General features: G+C 39.3%; 2 protein-coding genes across 5 annotated transcripts; both read right to left on the bottom strand.

Annotated features, from left to right (window-relative positions):
• Nucleotides 1-1,072: 1,072 nt before the first annotated feature.
• On the bottom strand, nt 1,073-10,050 carry LOC124380336 (phosphoserine aminotransferase-like). Of its 4 annotated transcripts, none has more exons than XM_046841210.1 (10): nt 9,968-10,050; nt 9,795-9,861; nt 6,570-6,630; nt 5,910-5,979; nt 5,405-5,610; nt 5,110-5,282; nt 4,851-5,020; nt 3,138-3,266; nt 2,729-2,866; nt 1,073-1,211 (listed from the first exon to the last, which is right to left on the bottom strand). In XM_046841210.1, the coding sequence occupies exons 2-10, from the start codon at nt 9,849-9,851 to the stop codon at nt 1,124-1,126; spliced, it is 1,092 nt and encodes a 363-aa protein (XP_046697166.1). In that variant the 5' UTR covers nt 9,852-9,861; nt 9,968-10,050; the 3' UTR covers nt 1,073-1,123. The 4 variants fall into 4 exon arrangements, with proteins under 4 accessions (XP_046697166.1, XP_046697168.1, XP_046697167.1 ...); XM_046841212.1 differs by having other exon boundaries at nt 9,977-10,010; XM_046841211.1 differs by having other exon boundaries at nt 9,972-10,006.
• A 3,420-nt stretch (nt 10,051-13,470) lies between these two features.
• On the bottom strand, nt 13,471-20,195 carry sra1 (steroid receptor RNA activator 1). The gene is made up of 5 exons (XM_046841138.1): nt 20,081-20,195; nt 19,597-19,722; nt 18,598-18,839; nt 15,209-15,317; nt 13,471-14,178 (listed from the first exon to the last, which is right to left on the bottom strand). Exons 1-5 carry the CDS (start codon nt 20,103-20,105, stop codon nt 13,988-13,990), a joined length of 693 nt encoding a protein of 230 aa, XP_046697094.1. The 5' UTR covers nt 20,106-20,195; the 3' UTR covers nt 13,471-13,987.
• Nucleotides 20,196-23,654: the final 3,459 nt, after the last annotated feature.

The following is a 23,654-nucleotide window of genomic DNA, read 5'->3' as shown; positions in this document are numbered from 1 at the left end:
AACACCTTCTTAAGATATAATCATGAAAAATAATCTATGATGTAGTGTCATGCGCATTAAAAACATCAGGGAAAATGAATCTTATTTAAATCCATAAAGCAGTACATGGACCTTAAAAGGCACAGACTAAATACAGGACTGGTGAGCCTTAAAATTCTTTGGTTAATTCTGGATTCCATAGAGAACACTGTAGGCCAGATCGTCCATGATCAAAAAAAATATAGTTGGACAGCCAAGAGGATATGAGGTTTGCTGACCAAACCTCAGCAAATCTTTGACCTCTAAAAGGTTTTGTCTAAAATCACCAGCTCTTTGAAAATTTGGAGAAGCGAAAATATTTCTTAGCACCATGGACAACTACCAGGAAAACATACCAATAACTATTTACTGTAAAACAAATACCATATTTGACATGCTGCCACCAGGCAGATTGCACTCTAAATCATTTTCAAAGAATAGATTGGTCATGACTTTTACTCAACCTCATGCCTGTTCCAAATTTTGAAATATTTGAAAGGGATGTTTGGCTCCTGACTTCGACATGTCGTTTAACATCCAACGAGGTGATATCAAAAGGTTTTGAGACTAGTTTTGTAACACACCTACAGATGGCAGCACATGGCTGCACGCACAGTCACAGGGAGCACTGACAGACAGATTTTCTGACCATCCGAGCTCTCCTCACATATGAGTTTCCTCCAGGACACATTCCAGAAGGTGCTGAAATTCTGGGAGCACTCTATTGCTATGTGCAAGGGGACTATTTTGAAGGTGATAGTGTGTGAATGTAGATAATACTTTCTTGTAAACAGAGCTAGTTTTGAAGCATTTTGATATCAGCTCCTACATGATTTTCCCTATAATGCACATTAATGATTTATGAAAAGAATAAATAGTTCACACCCGGTAAATACATTTTGCAAGTCGATTTCATTTCAAAAATCCAGTTCAAATATGCAATCTATACAATTTTGGACATGAAAATTTTACAAAAAACCCCCCCCCCAAAAAAAAAAAACAGTTATGAGAAAACAAAATGCGTGATGTTTTGGAAAATTGAGTAAAAGGACTCTTAGGATTTTACTTGTAGTTTATTGATGCACATTATTAGAAGAATGCTGCTTCAGAAGTCTTTCATGTAGGCAGCAAGAGCTTGAGTATCTTCCAGACTCACGGCGTTGTAGAGAGAAACTCGTAATCCACCAACAAATCTGTGAGAAACAGAAGGCAAACACAATTAAAAGGCGTGTCAGGGATTTATGACCCGACTTGAAGGATTATTGGAAAGAGATTGATTATCTAACACAGCAGTGATTATGCTGTATTGCACAAAAGCATATGAGCCAGTGGACCTTCAGAGTTTTTGAAGGAACTTGGCAGATAGGTCATTCCAGACATCTTTAAGAAATAAGCACAGATCTTTTGAGGATGCAGGCTGCCTCGAATCCTTCTGTCTCTTCATTTAATTACAGATGTTGAGGTCAAGACTCTGTGGGGCCAAACTATCATTTCCAGGACATATTGTTCTCCTCTACACTGAAGATAGTTCTTAATACCATTGGATGTAATGTTTGGGGTCATTGTCCTGCTGCAGAATAAATTTGACACCTAATAGATGCCTTTCTGATGGTATTGCATGATGGATAAGTATCTATCTGTAGTCCTCAGCAATGTAAATCTCCAACTCCATTGGCAGAAATGCAGCCTCAAACCTGCAAGCAACCTCCACCATGATCCACTGTTGCCTGTAGACACTCATTGTACCACTCTCCAACAATTCAGCAAACAACTTGTCTCCTCTTACAGATAAATATTATATATATTTCAGATTTTGACACATCAGTCCAGAGAACCTGTTGTCATTTTCTGCAAGCAGTTCCTATGTTTCTGTGCAAAGTTAAGTTGCTTCGCCTGGTTTCCATGTTGGAAGTCTGGCTTTTTGGCCACAATTCCTTCATTTCTTGCCAGACTTCTTCAGACAGATAATGGTTGTACCTGTAAGCATGATGTGTCTTTCATTTGCTACAGTTTCCTTGGCCCCCACTTTATCTACAGTCCTTAACATTTCTTCATGCTTCTTTAATAAACAGGACATCTTGAAACCCTTAGAAATCTTTGCCTGTGTTCAGTCTTGCAATGTTGTATGACCTGTGACATGAAACTGTCTTCCACAACCTTATAATAGTTGCAAAGTTTTGCTGTTTCTTACCCAGTCTGAAGCTCCTACATAGATGTTTCTGTTTCAGTTAATGACCATGTTTCAGCCGTCATAAATAATTGATGATTATTAGCACCTGCTTGGAATAATTGGTTAACACGTGAATCTGATCCTCCAAAATCCCTGACCAACGATACAAATGCAGGTAAACCAGTCTTTTATAAATCCGTGGCCAACAAATCCGAAAGCGTAGGTGAAACTCTTGATCAGAGAACAGAAATAGCTCAAGCAAATACTATGAACAGTAAAAATAGGCCAGGTGGGAAATATAAATTGAAATCCAAGAACAAATTGGAGAAATACTAAGGCATAGACATATATCTATAACTCTATACTATATCAATCTTGTCAGCATTTCATATAATACAAATATCAATTAGTAGTACAAAGTAGTCGATTACTAATTTTACCCATAATTTCCCCCAATTAAATCTATTCTAATAATTAAAAACTTTTAAATAAACACACTAAAATATACATTACATTACATTAGAGGATGTGGTATAATACCTGTGTCCTTCTAATGAATTCATTCTGAGTTTGGAAGCACCTTCCAGAAAGCATTTCTCCAGCATTTCGTCTCCTGTGCTGCTTCCAATATGGAACGGAATGTTCATGCGACTCCGGCACTGTATATCAACAGAGGATCTGTGGAAAGAAATGCAGTAGCCATGCGATCTCTCTTTTTATCAGAATGCTTGAGTGTTTCAGACGCAATAGAAATTAGATACTATTTACAAGAATTTCAAAAATTATATTTTTTTAATGCTCCATATAAAAGAAAAAATATCTCCAAGCATTTACACATGGCAATTTCAAGTCAGTTCACTGGCGGTTTATATGTGTTACCTTTCAGCAATTGTGTATAATCGATGATACCTGAAAAACACAATAACTTTTTTGATGATGTTTTACTTACATGTAAAATCCATTGGAGTTGTCGATGATGTTGTAAATCAAAGCAGATTTCTGCGTACTCAGTTTATCCATGCCGTCTATACCCCCATTATTCTTCATCCACTCAAGAACCAGGTTTGTAATGTAGATGCTGTAAAAGAAACATAAAAGAAGATGCTTAATAAGGGAAAAGAAGGACAAGTAGCAACTTTATATATGTATAGAAACAGCTGTACATCATGTAACCATGCAAAGCCACATATCCTGATTATCATGTTCATGTTTTTATCTGCTTGACACGACCATACGAAAAAACAGACTCATGAGTGCTGCAGCATTGCTTAAGATGTTGCAGAAGCGGAAGGTCTACTTGTCAGTGTTCAGACTGTACGCCGCACAATGCAACAAGTCGGTTTGCAGGCTGTCGTCCCAGAAGGAAGCCTCTTCTAAAGCTGCTCACAAGTAAGCCTGCAAACAGTTTGCTGAAGACGTTCTGTCCAAGAGCATGAATTACATGATCCTGTGCTCTGATGAGACTAAGATAAACTTGTTTGGCTCAGATGGTGTCCAGCATGTGTGGTGACACCCTGGTGAGGAGGACCAAGAAAATTTTGTCTTGCCTGCAGCAATACACAAGCATGGTGGTAGCATCATGGTCTGGGGCTGCATGAGTGCTGATGGTACCTGGGGAGCTGCGGTTCATTGATGGAAACATGGATTCCAACATGAACTCTGACATTGAGAACATGATGCCCTCCCTTCAGAAACTGAACCAAACGGCATTTTTCCTATATAATAATGACCCCAAACACACCGCCAAGATGACAACTGCCTTGTTGAGGAAGCTAAAAGGTCATGGAGTGGCCAAGTATGTCTCTAGACCTAAACCCTATTGATCACCTGTTAGGCAACCTCAAGCGGAAGGTAAAAAAGCGGCATGTGTCTAACATGCAGCAGTTCTGTGATGAGATTATGGAGGAGTGGAAGAGGATCTCAGCAACAACCTATGCAGCTCTGGTGAATTCCATGACCAGGAGGATTAAAGCAGTGCTAGATAACAATGGTGCTCACAAAATATTCACACTTTGGACACAGTTTTGACATGTTCACTTAGGCTGTGTTCACTTTTTTTGCTATTCATTTAGACAAAAGTTATTTTCAGAGGACAGTAAATCTGTTTGGCTATAATTAATAATTAATTAGCGGTTGATGAATAATATTTTGGTGTTAGCACACTTACAAAGGTCTTTTTGAGTTCAATGCTGCCAGCAGGAAACAAACAATGCTGGGCAATTGTTTTTAATATTTGGGCTTATGTATAAAAGCCAATGCACTATTCTTATACTGCTTGCGATCAGGTGATATATTCATCTCAAAATCTGCTTTTCCATTAAAGAAAAAAAAAACTTGAACACTTCCACATTGTGACCTTGTCATGAACCAAACTTCAGACAAAGTTTTTCAGAATTAAGAAATACATATATGATGAGCAGAGTGTCTACTGGGTATTGGGGTACCTCTACTGTATCTTTGTCAACAATAACTGCTTGGAACAGAGCAGAAGATTCTAGCCTTGAACTAAAGCCTGTATTCTGGGAACACTGTAGACAGGAATCATTGTTTTGATGTGGTTGCTTTGAGGAATCTAAAGAAATCTAGAGAAATGTGGTCCATTGAGAAATGTTAAGCTTGTAAAATGTGGCTGGAGTCCCAAAGCAATGCTGGATGGTTTTACCTGTACGTAGGTGGGGTGTTGTATAGGGAACTGTGTTCCGCTTGCACTTGGTAATTTAATATCGAAGGGCACTCCTTCAAAGCTTTTCCCAACAGATCCTCGCGGACAATCACAATAGTGACTCCTGCACACCCTGCATTCTTATGTGCACCTGCAAATATGAGCCCGAACTTGGAACAAGACAAAACAAATACAAATTTAGAAGACAAAACAAACCTGGCAATATTTCAAATTGAAACAGTGTCAAATCATCTCCCACCTTCGATACGTCAACAGGTTTCGATAAGAAATTTGAGGACATATCGCTGATGAGAATCACATCCTTGGTGTCAGGAATGAAGTCGAACTCAATGCCGTGGATTGTTTCGTTCCAGCAGAAGTAAACGTAGGACGCTGAAGGGTTCAGTGACCAACTGCTGCTGTCCGGGATGCCTAGCATGATGCAAAAACATTCTTTTATTTTGACAATAATAAAAGCTGAGAGCGACACCTAAATTTTCCAATAAACCTTATTGGTTAGTGCAGGACATGCTGCTCTAGGTACTGTTGTTTACCAGTGTATCCGTCCAGTTGTGGATTCACCACATTCACTTTGCCGTAATTCTCAGCCTCTTTGGCAGCTGCTGCAGACCAGCTACCTGTTACAATATAATCCGCACATCTGTCTTTCTTCAGACTGAGCAGATTAAGAGGAATGGCACTGAACTGGCCCATACCACCGCCTTGTAAAAACAAAACCTTGTAGTTTTCAGGAATATTCCTGTACACAAAGTTCAAGATAATTGTGGGTGTTAGAACTCGTGTATCGTTACTCTGCAATCAGCATTTACTCTTAATGCTTTCAAAATATTTCCCATTTAAATAAAATACATCACATGTCTGGTATAGGAAAGTTTTAACAAGTCAGTAAATCAGCTCTAAATGCAACAAAACCCAATTCAGCAATCAGTCAATACGCTGACTTTCAAGAATTTGTGCATGTTAAATATCTTTATTTGTGGCATATGTGGATAATTTCACATGTACTAAATGGACATTTCTTAAAGTTTAAGGACTTACATGATTTGACGAAGTAGAGTTTCAGTTGACTTGATTATCTTCAAGAAATCTGGTGATCTGTGGCTCATTTCTAGGATAAACAAAAATGATGACATTATAACATTACGAGTGGTGAATTAAAGAACACTGAAGTAAAAAACTTTTGATTATCTCTTCGTCATGCCGCTTGTTCGTGGGTGGATTTATTTATTAGGCAGCAAGTAAACATTTTGTTCTCAAAGATGATGTGTTAGAAGCAGGAAAAATGCGCAAGCGGAAGGATTTGAGCGACAAATTGTGGCGGCTAGACGCAGTCAGAGCATCTCCAAAACTGCAGCTCCTGTGGGATGTTCCCTGTCTGCAGTGGTCAGTATCTATCAAAAGTGGTCCAAGGAAGGAAATGGTGAACTGGTGACAGGGTCATGGGCGGCCGAGGATCATTAATGCATGTGGGGAGCGAAGTCTGGTCCGTGTGGTCTGATCCAACAGACGAGCTCCTGTAGCTCAAATAGCTTAAGAAGTTAATGTTGTTAATGATCGATGGGTCAGGACTGTTTTAGCAGCTAAAGAGGACCAACACAATATTAGGCATGTGGTCATAATGTTATGCCTGATTGCTGTATATGTATATATAAAAGCAATATCATTTTTCATAAACCAGGGTACAAAAACACTACCTACCAAGAACACTAATCCCAAGACCATTGTAATCCAGCAGTTCCTTCTGGGCTTGCATCAAAACCTAAAGGAAAGTGAAAATAATTTTCATTAACTAGTCCACTACCTCCTGTATAAAGATATTTCTTGCTGAAACTATAAAATATTCAAGAGGTGTAACATGTACCTGAAGATCATATATGAATCAATTTATAGATAACTCATATAATAAACGTATATATCGGTAGGAGAATGCTGAGGATGGAGCCGCCAGGAAGGAGGAAAAGAGGAAGACCAAGGAGGAGGTTTATGGAGGTTTGTGGTGAGGGAAGTCATGCAGGTAGTTAGGTTGAAAGAGGCAGATTTAGAGGACAGGGGGGGTATGGAGACGGATGATCTGCTGTGGCGACCTCTAATGGGAGAAGGCGAAAGAAATAGAAGTCCATTACAAGTTCAATGTCACCAATTCCGATATGACTCGAGTTAGATCTTGACATGCATCTTGACATGCATCAAGAGTAAGAGAATCCGGTAATTTTCCAAAATAAAACATCATTCAGAATCAGATAATAAATAAAACAGAAATAATGTAAGTTATGTATTCTTTCTGTGTGGCCCGGTACCAATTGACCCCTGGACCGGTGCCGGTCTGTGGCCCGGGGGTTGGGGACCACTGGTTTACACCACTGCAATTTATACTGACTATGAGGTAAATGGGAGATTCTCACAGCCTGCAATATACAGGAGACAGGACCAATTAAATAATTGCATACTTAGACCACAATTTTGTTAAAAGCTTCTTGCAGCATTATAGTCAATCTCTGCCTTTTTTTGAGGCATGTGGACGGTTATCCGACAACCTTTGCACAAGAGACTTGAACCACACATACTTACATTTACACCTAGAGTGCAACATGCAATACATGAACCATTCATACAAAGAAACATACGATCTAAAAGCAAACTCCTTGCAGATACACCCCCTCTTGAAATTTCAGCATTGCATGTTTTGCAAACCGCTCTCCGCACACATGTTGCTCTTATCCAGATAACCGTGTGCTGCTGCGCTTTTTTATTGCGTCATTACAATTGTGTTTCTGCCGTGTTGTTTCGGTGATTTAGGTCTTTCCGAAAATTCTCGGTGCATCCCTGTAATTTATAATTGGCCTCATGCCAAGGTCTGATATACCGCAAAGTTTCCCAGTAGGGGCAAGCTCATTTAAGTCCTAAAAATACCGTATAGAACGTAAGCAAAGCGAACACGCACATTAAAAATCAAACACACAAAAATCGATATGAACGTAAGAGCCGCATGAAACCAGCCAAAGAGCCGCGGGTTGGCCACCCTTGTTCTATACTAAAGATTGTGAGCATCTGAATATAAGCATGGTAAGTGCTTTTTGGTCATCCCTATTTGGTCACACTTGGTCCCTATTTAATATAATATCCTCCACTCTTCTGGGAAGGTGTTCTTGGACTGTGCTTATGGAGATTTGTGAGATTTCATTCAGTCACAGGGGTGTGCATAATGTCAGGTAAGGTGTGGATGGTATATGTTTGATTTCAGAGCTCTATAGCAGGAGATCTTCCACTCCAACCCATGTTTGGCTGAACGTACCATCCGCTCCCTAACCTGCAGGACATCTACAGCACGCGGTGCCGGACCAGGGCCAGGAAGATTGTGAAGGACCTCAGCCATCCCAACAATGGACTCTTTTCTCTGTTGCGTTCAGGGAAGCACTTCCGCTCCTTGAAAGCAAACACAGAAAGAGTGAGGAGGAGCTTCTTCCTGCAGGCCATTCGTTGTCTAAGCCAGGAAACACCCAGGATCTAGTGCTAGACCTCTCTTTCCATCTTCACTCATTTCTGCATTCTCATTTTTGCACTATGACACCTTAACTCTGGACTTGCACAGCACAGTGTCACTTTATATCACACCACACTGCACATGGACACTTTAAGGACAATTATACTAAATCACTTTAATTTGTACTTTGTCAATAACCACTATACTCCTATATATATAAATACATATAGTTTCATATATTTCTATTGTTTATACTGTTTAGTTAATGTCACTGCATGTCGTACTCTGTATCTATGTGTATGCAAAGAATAACATTTTAATTTGAATTTCTAAACCATATTTTCGTGGAACTGGCTTTGTTTTCATGTGGATTATCATGCTGGAACAGGTTTAGGCCTCCGGGTTCAAGAGAAGGGAAATTTCACCCTTTCAAAAGTGCCTCCAAGTTAGTGGTAGCAGTTTGGGAAAGAATCACGTATGGCTGGAAAAGCCAGGTATCAAATACGTTTGTCAATAGAGACTCATTCACAAAGACTTGATGCTGTAATAAATATAAAAAGGATTTGCACTGAGTATTATTCGGGTGGGTTTTTAGACTGGTGCAATCAGGATGTTGTAGGTTTTATCTATTGTTATTTAAAATGTTCCTAATTATTCAATATTTATTTTTTGTTCCTGGAAAGATCACATTTAAGGTCACATTCTTCTTACTTCATGCTTTTATTTAATTTCAAAAGGGTGTGTACTCTCTTTTTTAGATCCACCCTATAATGAATAGATTCAGTGCCACCCAGATCAAATCAAATTTCAGATGATGATGGGTTCCTTTTAAATCAGTTTCTGCCCAAAGTTTTTTCCACATACCATCTCACAAAGTTTTTTTTACTGGCTCGCTCATAAGGAATGAACTTATAGGGATGAATTTGTGATGGTCGTAGTAGTGGTATATATTTTTGTGATGCTGCTTTGGGACAATGCGAATTGTACAATAGAATAGAATCGAATAAAATTCTCAAAGGTTGAACTATTCAGCCCCACTAGTGGTACAATCTTCTTAAATATCAAAAGATAGTAACAATATATCAGTGTGGCATGAAAATCTATAAATGTAACTATATCTATATTGTATAACTTAAGTCCTCAATTCATCATGCTTTTGGAAGGCTCTGTATACACACCAGTGTAAGAACAAGCAGTAGATTTGTATGTTATACTGCATATATCCATTTTTAGTAATAGTATCGATTACCTCTAAGTTACCTTGTAACAATTATGGAACATTTTTTGTAAAAGTATTTCTCACATGCATGTCAAAAATTCCATTCCATGTTTTGACTTTGTTTCATGCCAAACTTGGAATTGGATTTATATTCCAGCAGCAAGTTTCAAAGTTCGAAACTCCCCCAATCATGTGAAATAATCCTACATAGAGTGAAACCTACCTGTCGTGCGAGTTTCGCTGGTCCTGGAGCAAAATACAGAACCTTCTTCGTTTCCATTCTGTGCAATCTGAGTAAAAAATGAATTCAAGATATTTTAACATCGATTTAAATGCATTTGTGGCTTTGTTTGTTGTATGCTTGATTAAAGAACACTGGAGTATTTGATTTACTACCTGCCTTACAATTAGCTGTAGAAAAGGTGAACCCTGGTCGTCCTGACTGAGCTGTGTGGAATGATGTGCACGGCAATTATAAATGCCACTGCTACGTCATTGCTTTAAAGGGACCATCCCAAGTCATTTGCATAAAATGATAAAAATGTACTGTCTAAGCTGCTTGGATCTATTTAACAAGTTTTTGCTTTTAAAATGTCTTACCAGTATAACTTATGAAGAAACATTAATCTTGAAAATTGTAAAGATTTATTTATTTTTTCTCCCTGGAAAAACTCCTGTAATTACAATTCAGTTTGATTTAGGAAACACTTTTAATGTTAAATCAGAAATCATACATACACAAATATATAGTCATTTACATATAGAGTGGGGCAAAAAAGTATTTAGTCAACCACCAATTGTGCAGAAAATCACACTGTCTAATTTTTAAAGATTTTATTTGCAAATTATGGTGGAAAATAAGTATTTGGTCAATAACAAAAGTTCATCTCAATACTTCGTTATATACCCTTTGTTGGCAATGACAGAGATCAAACATTTTCTGTAAGTCTCCACAAGGTTTTTTACACACTGTTGCTGGTAGTTTGGCCCATTCCTCCATGCAGATCTCCTCTAGAGCAGTAATGTTTTGGGGCTGTCCCTGGGCAACATACATGGCCCCATTCATTCTTTCCTTTCCACGGATCATTCATCCTGGTCCCTTTGCAGAAAAACAGCCCCAAAGCATGATGTTTCCACCCCCATGCTTCAGAGTAGGTATGGTGTTCTTTGGATGCAACTCAGCATTCTTTCTCGACTAAACACAAGTTGAGTTTTTACCAAAAAGTTCTATTTTGTTTTCATCCGACCATATGACATTCTCCCAATCCTCTTCTGAATCATCCAAATGATCTCTAGCAAACTTCAGACAGGCCCGGACATGTACTCACTTAAGCAGGGCGACACGTCTGGCACTGCAGGATTTGAGTTCCTGGCGGCGTAGTGTGTTACTGATGGTAGCCTTTGTTACTTTGGTCCTAGCTCTCTGCAGGTCATTCACTAGATCCCCCTGTGTGGTTCCCGGGGTGAGATCTTGAGTGGAGCCCCAGATCGAGGAAGATCATCAGTGGCCTTGTATGTCTTTCATTTTCTAATAATTGCTCTCACAGTTGATTTCTTCACACCAAGCTGCTTACCTATTGCAGATTCAGTCTTTCCAGCCTGGTGCAGGTCTACAATTTTGTTTCTGGTGTGCTTTGACAGCTCTTTGGTCTTGGCCATAGTGGAGTTTGGAGTCTGGCTGTTTGAGGTTGTGGACAGGTGTCTTTTTTACTGATAACGAGTTCAAACAGGTGCCATTAATACAGGTAACCAGGTGACCAAATACTTATTTTCCACCATAATTTGCAAATAAAAATCAGACAATGTGATTTTCTGGATTTTTTTTTTTCTCATTTGTCTCTTATAGTTGAAGTGTACCTATGATGAAAATTACAGGCCTCTCTCATCTTTTTAAGTGGGAGAACTTGCACAATTAATGGCTGACTAAATACTTTTTTGCCCCACTGTATTCAGTCATTTATAGTTTTTCAGGGACACATGTACTGTATGTTCCAACAAACTAGGTCATTTAACAGTATAAAAAAAAAGATATATATATATATATTTTTTTTTAAGTCAAAGTGTACAGATGTTTTATTGAACTTTTATTTGAAACAACTGCTTTACACACTCTGCCTTCAGGCACTTCGTTTATTCTCAAACATTCAGCTTGAAAATTTGCAATGTTTCTTGTCGAACCTGCAGGACGTGTTTTTCACTGGTTGGTGATTGTTTTTCAGACCTTGTGAACCAGTTCATCCTTATTTGTGATGCACAGTTTAATAGGAATTAGGTGGGGTGACTTGGCAGGCAATTGCATGATAGAAAACACTCCTGCACACTTTGTGCTGGATATAAAAGAAAAGGAACATGCATGTGTCTCAAAAACTATAAAAGAAAGTGTAAAGACAGACATTGTATATGCATGTCTACACCACCTGGATTTAACAAAACAAATGTGTAAGAGCCTCCCATTAGATAATTACTGCATGGGTGATTATGTTTCAGCTGGCAACAAGTTATTGAACCCTAACAGATGCAGTGAGTAGCTTCTTGTTTCTTAAACAACCATGTCGGAAGACATGTCCTGTGGATTCAAAAGGGTCAAATTATTGGCATTAATTATTGGCAGTAAAGAAAACATGTCCTTCTTCTTCTTTCGGCTTCTCCCATTAGGGGTTGCCACAGCGGATCATCCGTCTCCATACCACCCTGTCCTCCACATCTGCCTCTTTCACATCAACTATCTGCATGTCTTCCCTCAACACATCCATGAACCTCCTCCTTGGCCTTCCTCTTTTCCTCCTTCCTGGTGGCTCCATCCTCAGCATTTTCCTACCAATATAATTCATGTCTCTCCTCTGTACATGTCCAAACCATCTCAATCTCACCTCCCTCACCTTGTCTCCAAAACGTCCTACATGCGCTGTCCCTCTAATAAACTCATTTCTAATTCTGTCCATCTCTCCAGCTCTGCCTCCTGCTTTTACTCAATGCCACTGTCTCTAAACCATACAACATCTCAGGTCTCACCACAGTCCTATAAACTTTTCCTTTTACTTTCGCAGATACTCTTCTATATATTCACTTCTCTAACACACTCTCCATTACTTTGCAGAGACATCCTTGATAAAAACCATCTCCAGAGCGGACCTCTGACTGGGGCAACAGTTCATCTTCCAACTGGTCAATGACCCTAAGCACACAGCCAAGATAACAAAAGGAGTGGCTATGGGATGACTCTGTGAATGTCCTTGAGTGGCCCAGTCTGAGTCCAGACTTAAACCTGATTGAACATCTCTGGAGAGATCTAAAAAATGGCTGTGCATCCAACCTAATGGAGGTTCTGCAAAGAAGAATGGGGGTCAAAACTGCGGTGTGTCAAGCTTGTAGCATCGTACTCAAAAAGACTTGAGGCTGTAATTGTTGCCAAAGGAGCTTCAACAAAGTATTAAGCGAAGGCTCTTTCACATTGTCATTATGAGGTATTTGTGGAATTTTGAGGAAATTAATGACAAAAGTGAAGTGATGTAAATACTTTCCGTATGCACTGTATATTCTTGAGATCCATTCCTTCTGGATGGAGTTCTCATCAACTAGAAACGTCCACATGAACAGTATATTGAAAATAAATGAGATAACTGTGAGATACATGAGATTATCATGGCTTCGGAAGATCAGTGGCCTCCTGATACCTTCAACAAAAGACACTTCGATATAAAACGCTAATGAATTTTCTGCTTACACAATTGCGATAGGCGAGTTGCTCGAGAGGGAGTCTTGTTTCTCTCACAGATTTTTCTTCGTATGTCCCATATAGTTTCTTCCAGGTCAGCTCATCGGTTTAGAAACAAATAGGATTTTACACATCAATTTAGAATACTTTTTACCCAAACAAAAGGAGAAACAGGAACTCCAGCTTTTTGTGTAGTTATTTAATTATATATTACATAACCAGCGAGTTGATTAAAGGATTAAATATGCTGAAGGAACAGTCGTGCCACCCCAACACTCAGGTTAGGGAATGTAACGTAAAATTACATTTAAGAAAAAAAAAAAACGGAAAATGTTGAAAGAAATGGTTGCATAGAAATAAAGGTAAACTTCTCATCATTTGTCTCGTAATGCTGTATTGCAAAAAGGTTGCTTGGACTTACACAATAATGCTATATCTGTAAAATCCATAACAACCTTCACATTTGATACCCTAATTCAGTCCTTTTTTTTTTCTCTACCTGCCCATATAATCACTAATATAAAAAAAAAAGCAAAAAAAAAAAGATTAAACACTATTATTACAGTATAAAGAGCTCTGCAGTGTTGCAGCATGAACACAAGTTCTCCCTCCCGTAACCAAAAGCAGCTCTGGAAAAAAACTAATTAAAGTGTTTAACCAGTAGTGTCCTGTAATGCGAACGGCTCGGAAAAACCACCGCCTCATTGCGTGGGATCGGCGGCGGCTTCCCCTTCAGCCGTCGCCTCCGTGTGCAGCAGCTCTGGACTCAGGTTGCGAGTTTCCGCAATAAGACGTTTAATGCCCACCATCCACTGGCTCACTTCATTAACGTAGTCGACCATCAGGGCTCTGTGAATCTCATCCGCTTTGTCCCAATTCTTATTGCTTAGCTCTTTAAGAACAAAAACACACACACACACACACACACACACACATACGTATATATAAAAAACTCCGAGCAAATTTTTCTATTCTTCAATACTACATATTTTTTTCCTTTAGAAAGCTTTCTGGTTTGATGTTGGTTTAACCTTTTTATCATGAGGATGGATTTGGACTGTAATAAATAAAAACAATTGGCTACAATGGTTTAGGGATGCGACTGCCATGAACAGTTTCCGATTCAAATGTCCATCAGTGATCACCTCAATGATGAAACTATATGTGGATATTGTGGAACGGTGGATGGACGGATGGATGGATGGATGGATGGATGGATGGGTCAGTGGACAGATGAGTTAGTGAGTAAGTGGGTGGATAAGTGAATGTATTGAATAGAAGGGTGGATGGGTGGACAGATGGGAAGGTGGGTGGGATATGAGGGTGGATGAATAGATTTCTGGAGAGACAAATAGATGGTTGGAGCGACGTATAAATGGATAGATTTGTGGATGGATGGATGGATGGATGGAGGGAGGGATGTTGTGATTGTGAACAGCTATCTATGTGAACAGCAACTAAATATAAAGGCTACAGGCAGTATAAATGTGCAGAAGCTGTCAAGAATGTACACTAGGATTATATACTGTATATATACAGATATATACAGAGATATAGAGATATATATATATATATATATATATATATATATATATATATATACGGCAAAATGGGATGGTTAATTTTGAGTCTGGTTCCTCTCAAGGTTTCTTCCTCATATCATCTCAGAGAGTGGCCTTGCTCATTAGGGACAAACTTAAAGGGACTTAATAATAACACTAACTTGATATTTTTATTCTATTTAATTCTCTGGTGTAATTATAAAGATTTTGGCTCAGCAGCAGGTTCGTTGGATAGAAATAAATGGTATATATATATATATATATATATATATATATATATATATATATATATATATATATATATATATATATATATAAATAAAATTTTTATTTTTTTATTTTTTTTCAGGCACAACTCACCTTGAGAAAGTCCGTGCATCCGACATTTAACCGGCACAGAGAGTTTCCCACTTCTCCACATTTCTTCAAATATCTTCAGTCGCCTCTCAACGTCATCACACACCTGCTTCTGTAACACGATAGCATTCAACGCTGCTGAATTTCATACGGCTTGAGTTTCACTCTTTAAAAATCAGAAACATCCAGAAATATTGTACTGTAGTATTCAGGAGCAGGAGATATGGAAGAGTATAACATACATGAGCAACCTCAACCGCAAACTTGGAGGCACGCAGTTGTACATGACATCTTTGGATCTATCATATATTTTTCTTCTCACTAGAACTACAAGACCCAAACCTGTTCCAACATGACAATGCCGCTGCGCACAAAGCCAGATCCATGAGTTTTCTTTTTATAAATACCCCCCCCCCCCCCCCCCCCAAAAAAAAAAGGAAAAACAGAAGAAAAAGACAAAGAACTGCAGTGAAATTACAACATTACAACAGACACACTTTACATGGGGTAGGGGAGGAAGTTCTTGAATAGTCTGCGATAGAGCTTTGAACCTTATTGAACTTTGGGATGAATTTTTCCACGCTGATCGCACCCCATGCCTCCTCACCTCACCCACATCAGGAACTGACTTTACTAACACCCTTGTGGCTGGATGAAATCTTACAGATCTCCAAAAACACACTCCGGGATCTAGACCATCTTACCAGAAGAGTGAAGTTTTTTCTAACAGGAAATGGGGACTAAATGTGGAATAGGATGTTCAAAATAATTACATACCAATCTTATGGTCAGGTGTCCACAACCCATGTCCCTCCTCTGCACATGTCCAAACCATTTTAATCTCACCTCCCTCAACTTGTCTCCAAAACGTCCTAAATGCAACGTCCATCGTCGTCACTCCCAACAAACATCTCAACATCTTCAGCTCTGCTACCTTCAGCTTCACCTCCTGTCTTTTACTCAATGCCACTGTCTCTAAACCATACATCATCTCAGGTCTCACCACAGTCCTATAAACTTTCCCTTTCACTCTAACAGATACTCTTCTATCACAAATCACTCCTGCTATCACTCTTCTCCACCCACTCCACCCTGCCTGCACTCTTTTCTTCACTTCACAAACACTCTCTCCATTACTTTGCACTGTTGACCCCAGGTACCTGAACTGAACGTACCCCTCCACTGCTCTTCCTCTCATTCACACACATGTTCCCCTTTTCTCCAGCGCATACCTCCACCTCTCCAGGCTCTTCTCAACCTGCTCCCTACTCTTACCACTAATTACGAGTATGATCTCCCATGCCTACTTAGATCAAACGGTGCAGGCTATTTGTTGTTACCTCAAATAATGAAGACTACAGCATGGGGCAGATCTTTCTCTCATAAAGCCCCACCGTTATAGAATAACCTTCCAATCAGTGTTCGGGACTCAGACACAGTCTCAGTGTTCAAGTCGAGGTTAAAAACATATTTATTTAGTCAAGTCTTTTATCTGGAGTTTTTTTTTAGGTAAAGGCGCAGATCTGGAGGGAGCATGGATATAGAGTGTTTGGTGAACTGGTATATTTGTATGCTGTCGTCCCCTCACATTTACACGTTCACTCAGGTTTGTTGACGGTGGTGTGGGGGGTCGTCTCTTATCCCAGAGATCCCTCATGTCTGTGTTACCTTCTGGTTCTCCCTTTTAGTTATGCTGCCATAGCGAGCCTTGCCCGAGTCCAAACTGCACAGTGACATTAACTTTCATACACCAATAGGGACACTTAATAATCCATATCCTTCATCATATCCTGTCACCCTCTTCTCTCTACCTCTCTCTCTCTCTCTCAGTCAAGTGACAGCCTGAGGTTCCAGTGACCACTGTTCCTGCCCCTCTCCCCTCTGTGGATCTTCCCACTTCGTCCAGGTCTGCCTCTGGATAGTGTTCTCTTCGACTGGAGGCCACTACATTTCGCTTCTGATCGTCATCACTGTACCCTGCAACATCGTATATCTGCTATAAATGGACATTTGGTGCAACCCAGATGAGGATGGGTTCCCTCTTGAGTCTGGTTCCTCTCAAGGTTTCTTCCTTATGCCATCTTTGGCATGCTGTGGAGAGTTTTTCCTCTCCACAGTCGCCACCGGCTCGCTTATCAGGGACAAACTTACTTATAAAGAAAATATTTACTTTTAATCACCACATTATCTGTGTAAAGCTGCTTTGGGACAATGTTCATTGTTAAATGTGCTATCCAAAAAAACCCGAATTAAACTAAACGAAAGTTTTAATACTTGTTTTGCTTCGTTTCCCCAGCTGTGTGCTGCTGTCGATAAATGGCACAGCATTACACGTCCACGTTTTGGGGTAATTTGATTGAATGTCATGGATTTGACCTTCTACTGCACTACCATTTTGCTGTTTATACACCAAAGAGAACACACTATTTATAAACACTATATATTGTGCTTGTGAGAAATCCATGCTCAGGTTGAATGTGACGTACCCTAATTCAGAAAAAATTGGGACACTGAAAAAATTTAAATAAAAACAATGCAATGATTAGCAAATTCCATAAAACCCATATTTTGTTCACAATAAAGCATTGAAAACATATCAAATGTTCAAACTGAGATGTACTATTTTAAGGGGGTGGAAAAAGCACATTTAGAATTTGACTGAATTGTGAACACACATGAAACACGTCTGTCATGTCATGACAAAGGACACCCAGAACTGCTGAGCAGCTCAAATCTAGTATCCTCTATACGGATAGAAGACTACGAAGGCTACACAGTGGTAAACGTGTACGTGTACCTTATTTTTTTTTTCCTTCAAATGGTATCAATTCTCAGTTGAAACATTTATGGGGATTTTTTGTTGTTGTTGTATTTATGCGATTTACAAATCGGCGCATGCTGATTTTATTTACTTTTTGCACATTGTACCAATTTTTTTTTGCAAGTGAGATTGTATAAAAATGCAGTATAACTAATTTAATGGTGCATTTCAGACTTTTGTTCGGATACCCCCTACATCACCATGCGTACCCCCAAGTTTGGTTACCACTGCTTTAACATCTCTGCTTTAATTCCAATTATTTTGTCTTTTTTTTTTTTTTTTTTTTTTGCATACCAAACTGTAAAATATAGATAAGAGATAAAATAGGGAAGTGGTAGTTTAGTGAATAAGATGTTGGACTTCTGATCGGAAGGTCATGAGTTCATATTCCAGCACCACCACAATGCCACTGCTGGGCCTTTATAAGTGAGATAAATGAGATAAATCTGGCGTCTGCCAAATGCCATAACTGTACAATGCTCATGTTTACAATGGTCTTTGTTTGGCTCAACGTTGCTATTGTGCGTTTTTTGCTAAATTTTTACGGCTCGTTTTTATTTTCCGCGGTTACCTTTACAGTTTGCCGACACGCACTCAGCGACCAGGCAAGTGGTTCTTGAACGTCGCTAAGGTTGGGTTCGTTCTCCGGTTGTACAGTCGAGTCAGGGTGGGACTTTGAAGGCAAGTCCTCTACACCGCAGGAAGAAACGTGACCCTTAGGAGGTGGAGTGAATCCGGCCACAGGAGGAGGCGCTGAATGACTCGGAGGAATTGAATTAGAGGCCGAAGAGGAAGGTAACGCCAAATCGGGACCTGGAAACAAAAGTCAGGACCTGATCTACTGTACTGGAAGAGTTTACCAATCAGGATAAGCAATAAGCATTGAATAAAGGGAATAGCTGTGTGTTAGATTAGGGCTAGTAAGTACATCAGCAGGAAAAAAAGAAAGCTGAAAGGTGCTAAAGAAATAAGGAAACATGGAAGTAAATGGAAATGAAAGAAGGAAGAAAGGATGGGAAGGAAAGGAAAAAAGAAGGAAGAAAGGAGGGTGGTTGTACAAAAGTAAGGACAGAGGGAGGGAAAAGTATGAAAAAATGGGATGATATAGTCTGTGATAAATGTGATATATGGGATGAATGGGCTGTGATAAATGTGATAAATGTGTTGAGTGTAATAAATGTGATAAATAGAATGAATGGGATGTGATAAATGTGATATAGGCTGAATGAGCTATAATAAATGTGATAAATGTGATGAATAGGCTGTGATAAATGTGATGAGTGTGATAACTGATATATAGAATGAATGAGCTGTGATAAATCTAATAAATGTGATAACTGATATATAGGATGAATGGACTGTGATAAATGTGATAACTGATATATAGGACGAATGAGCTGTGATATATGGGTTTAATGGGTTGTGATCAATGTGATAAATGTGATGATGTGATCAATGTGATGAGTGTGATAACTGTGATATATGGGATGAATGGGCTGTGATGAATGTGATAAATATGATAAGTTTGCTGACTGTGATCAATGGGATGAGTGTGCTGACTGTGACTGACTCTGAGCTGAGAGTTGAGGTGGAGGAACTCTCTTGTTGAGAAGATTCCGCTTCTGTCCCCCGGTGGTGTTGGTCTGCAAGCCGTATGAAAACTGCGGAGGGTCATTCCATCCTCTCTCCTGGTTCCCTACACAACCATCACAAAAAAAACAAAAACAAATACAACTAATCAATTACTGTTTACTTCATTAAACCCCGTGCACTTTTTTCCTTCTGAATGGAACCACTTCCGCCTTCAGGCAACATGTACACGGGACCAACAGCCAATCTTAGGGCCCAACACCGAACAGCAGCCAATCAGAACCCAGGGGCGGGAACACTATAACCCAATCACAGCGTATTTCTCAGAAAGTGAAAAAACACGCTACGTGGACTGCTAATTTATAAACACCTGATAACAGCAAATAAGAACCGCACTGCTTTAATATACACTTCTACAAGGCGTTTTCCCGCTTCGAGTACAATCAACCTAAAATATATTTTACCTGGTTTAATATAAAAGTCGCTCATAGCCGCTGATCACAAAAACATAAGACAGGACGAGAAGCGGATTCCGTCACAAGCCCCTGAAAGTGAGAACATCCGGAAACATCCGGTGTGTCTGCTTTTCAGAATAAGAGTCACAATCCGACATGCTCAGGAAAATGACCATCATAGGGCTGTGTGTGTGTGTGTGTGTGTGTTTACACAATAGGACCAGCATAGGTGTGTGTGTGTGTGTGTGTGTGTGTGTGTGTGTTTGTTTTACAAAATAGGACCACCATAGCTATGTGTGAGTTTTTAGGTGTGTGAGTTTCTACACAACCATAGGTGTGTGTGTGTGTGTGTGTGTGTGTTTACACAATTGGACCATCATAGGTGTGTGTGTGTGTGTGTGTGTGTGTGTGTGTGTGTGTGTGTGTGTGTGTGTGTGTGTGTGTGTGTGTGTGTGTGTTTACACAAGTGGACCATCATAGGTGTGTGTGTGGTGAGTTTTTAGGTGTGTGAGTTTTACACAATCATAGGTGTGTGTGTGTGTGTGTGTGTGTGTGTGTGTGTGTATGTTGACTAATATCCTGATTTGTGAATTGTTTTCCACCATTTTGTCAAGATTTCAGATTTGATGGATTTGATGGATTTTAATAGATTTTGGAGTGAATGAATTTGATAGATTTTGGATTTGGTCAGATATTGGATGAATTTGGATCAGTTTTGAATTTGGATTTGATTCATTTGGATGGATAAGACGAATTTAATGGATTTGTTTGATTTTGGATGGATTGGATTTGATTGATCAGACCAAATCATGTTTTACAAAGCACATGCATATATATATATTTATATATGCATGTGCTTTGTAAAACACATCTGAAATCTTGACAAGATAGTGGAAAACAATTCACAAATCAGGATATTAGTCAACACACACACACACACACACACACACACACACACACACACACCTATGATTGTGTAAAAACTCACACACCTAAAAACTCACACACACCTATGATGGTACAATTGTGTAAACACACACACAAACACACACATTGAGACAATGTTCATTGTTTTATTTATATATATATATATATATATATGACATTGTCTTTAAGCAGCGTTACACAGATAAAGATAAAGAATGAATACGATTCTTATGTGTAAGTTTGTCCCTGATGGTGGCAACTGTGACGAAGGAAAATCTCCCCGAGACGGCATGTGAAAGAAACCTTGAAAGAAACCAGACTCAAGAGGGAACCCATCCTCACCTGGGTGGCACAGAATGTCCATTTATTACAGCTAAACGTTGTTGAGATGTGTGGTGATGGTGATCAAACAGGAACAGAGGAGGACTTGACTCCTCCCTAAATATCACTAATAACAACTTTAATTTGTCAGACTGCCAGGAGCTACCCAGAGTCAATCAGGACTTACCGTACAAACTAGTTTTACTGGAATTATTTAATTATATCGCTTATTAAAAATAAATAAGGCTGAAATTATTGAAACAGAAACCTGGCCTAATGGAGGGTGTGAATTTCCTGTATATTGTGTTAGCGTTGTACTTGTTGTACAGCTTTTTCTAATTCAGCTCAAGTCATAACAAAAGATTTGGTTTTTTTGTTTCCAAGAAAGCAACATCTAAGAGTGATCTATTCTTCCCTTATCACTGATTATATACCGAAATCATCCCTGTCAGATATCCAAACTATAGGACAAAATCAAACCTTTTGTTTATCTCCAAGATTCTAGAAATACACAAGAAATGCATACTAAGGTCAAATTGCTTGCAGCTTTTCATACCACTGATGATAATATTCTCCTTGAGAAAAAAAAGGTTTACTTTTGAAAATGTACATTCGGCTTCCAAGGGCTGTTTATACAGTTCAAACATTTTGCGAATAGTGTGTTTAATTTGTTCTTCTTGATGTTGTTGTTTTGTAGTTTAATGGCATGCCAGTTACAGGTTCCCTGGTGGTCTAGTGGTTAGGACGTGGTGCTCTCACCGCTGCGGCCTGGGTTCGATCCCTGGTCAGGGAACCAACCCCAGACATTAGGGTCTTACAAGCCTTTGTGCCGGTCCCAAGCCCAGATAACTGGGGAGGGTTGCGTTAGGAAGGACATCCAGCGTAAAAACATGTGCCAAATCAAACATGTGGATGATCCGCTGTGGCGACCCCTAATGGGAGAAGCCGAAAGAAAGAATGGCATGCCAGCTACCTTGGTTATTTTCCTGTCCGGAATCTTCATGCCAAGAATGTTCTGAATTATTTGACAAAGCAGTGTTTGTTGACCTACATGTAATCCCTATGTTATTAAAGGGGTATGCTTCTACTACTCAACAAAAGAGGCAGTAACATTTCTGTTCATATTTGCGCTAGGATTACACAGGGCTGGGTCAATCTACTGCTCTGCTTCCTCTGAGAATGTTGCGAAACACAATCCATTGATGCTCTGCGTGCTAAGCAGGTCATGCAGAGGTCGGCTGCGGCAGGCATCCTGACAACAAAAAATATTTTGTAATCCTATCACAGTGTATACATTAATCATTTATTTTAGGATGAACCAGGATTTTGTGTATTATTATACTAAGTGCAGAATTGGCTGTGAAGGACTCAAATGTTCGATCATGTATTTTGTATGTGCTTTTTGAAAATCCACTCTCCTAAGATGTTTCACTAGATTTTGGAGTGTGAAAATTTGTGCTCATTCAGCCACAAGAGAGTTAGTAAAATCAGGTACTGATGTAGGTGAGGTGAACAGGGGTACTGTACCCCTTGGGGGTACCAATGGGGTACCAATTGTTCCCAAAGGTGTTCAATGGGTTTGAGGTCAGAGCTCTATAGCAGGCCACTTAAGATTTTCCAATCCATCCCATATCTTACAGAGCTGACTTTGTGCACAACTTTGGGTCTCCTAGTTCAAAGGAAGGGAAACATTTCTGGTACCTCATCCAAAGGTAACCTATCTAAACGCGTGCCTCCAAATTTGTGGTAAGAGGTTTTTTTTTTTTTTTTGGGGCGGTGGGCGGACGACAGGTGTCCCAACACTTTTGTAAGTATTTGTTAATGTATTACAAAATAATGTAAATCTGAATGTACTTGTGATTTTAGGGACGTAATATTAGTAAATACACTGTCATGGCTTCCTCTGTCCATTTACAAACAATCCGTTTACTTCCTAGCAATACACTCTTTTCATTACAACCCCATTCATATTGGATTGAATGAACTTCTCATACTACAAGACTATTTATTCAATCGGTTTACACAAGCGATTCAACAAATAAAAGTTTAGCAGCCGGAAATGATGATAAGCAAAAGTTTTACGGATCTTGTGCTTGGCATTGCATCACACACTTCCACAAAGGATTTCATGAGTAAAAGAGGAACAAATTGGGCCTCGATAGTGACTTTCGTAGCAGACCTAAAAGTCATTTTAAGATTTTCCAAGATAGAAAGCTCGTCTGCTGAATTGCCAGTGTTTTCCCCAGCATGACATACTCATACGATGAGTATGACAGTATTAAATTTGTAGTTGATTAAGAGTTTCCATTAAAAGATTGTACAATAGGAAGTGTGA

The sequence above is a fragment of the Silurus meridionalis genome, chromosome 27 (assembly GCF_014805685.1).
Source record: "Silurus meridionalis isolate SWU-2019-XX chromosome 27, ASM1480568v1, whole genome shotgun sequence".
NCBI lineage: Eukaryota > Metazoa > Chordata > Actinopteri > Siluriformes > Siluridae > Silurus > Silurus meridionalis.
The sequence above is the reverse complement of the archived record's forward strand: the minus strand, read 5'-3'. Positions and strand labels throughout refer to the sequence as shown.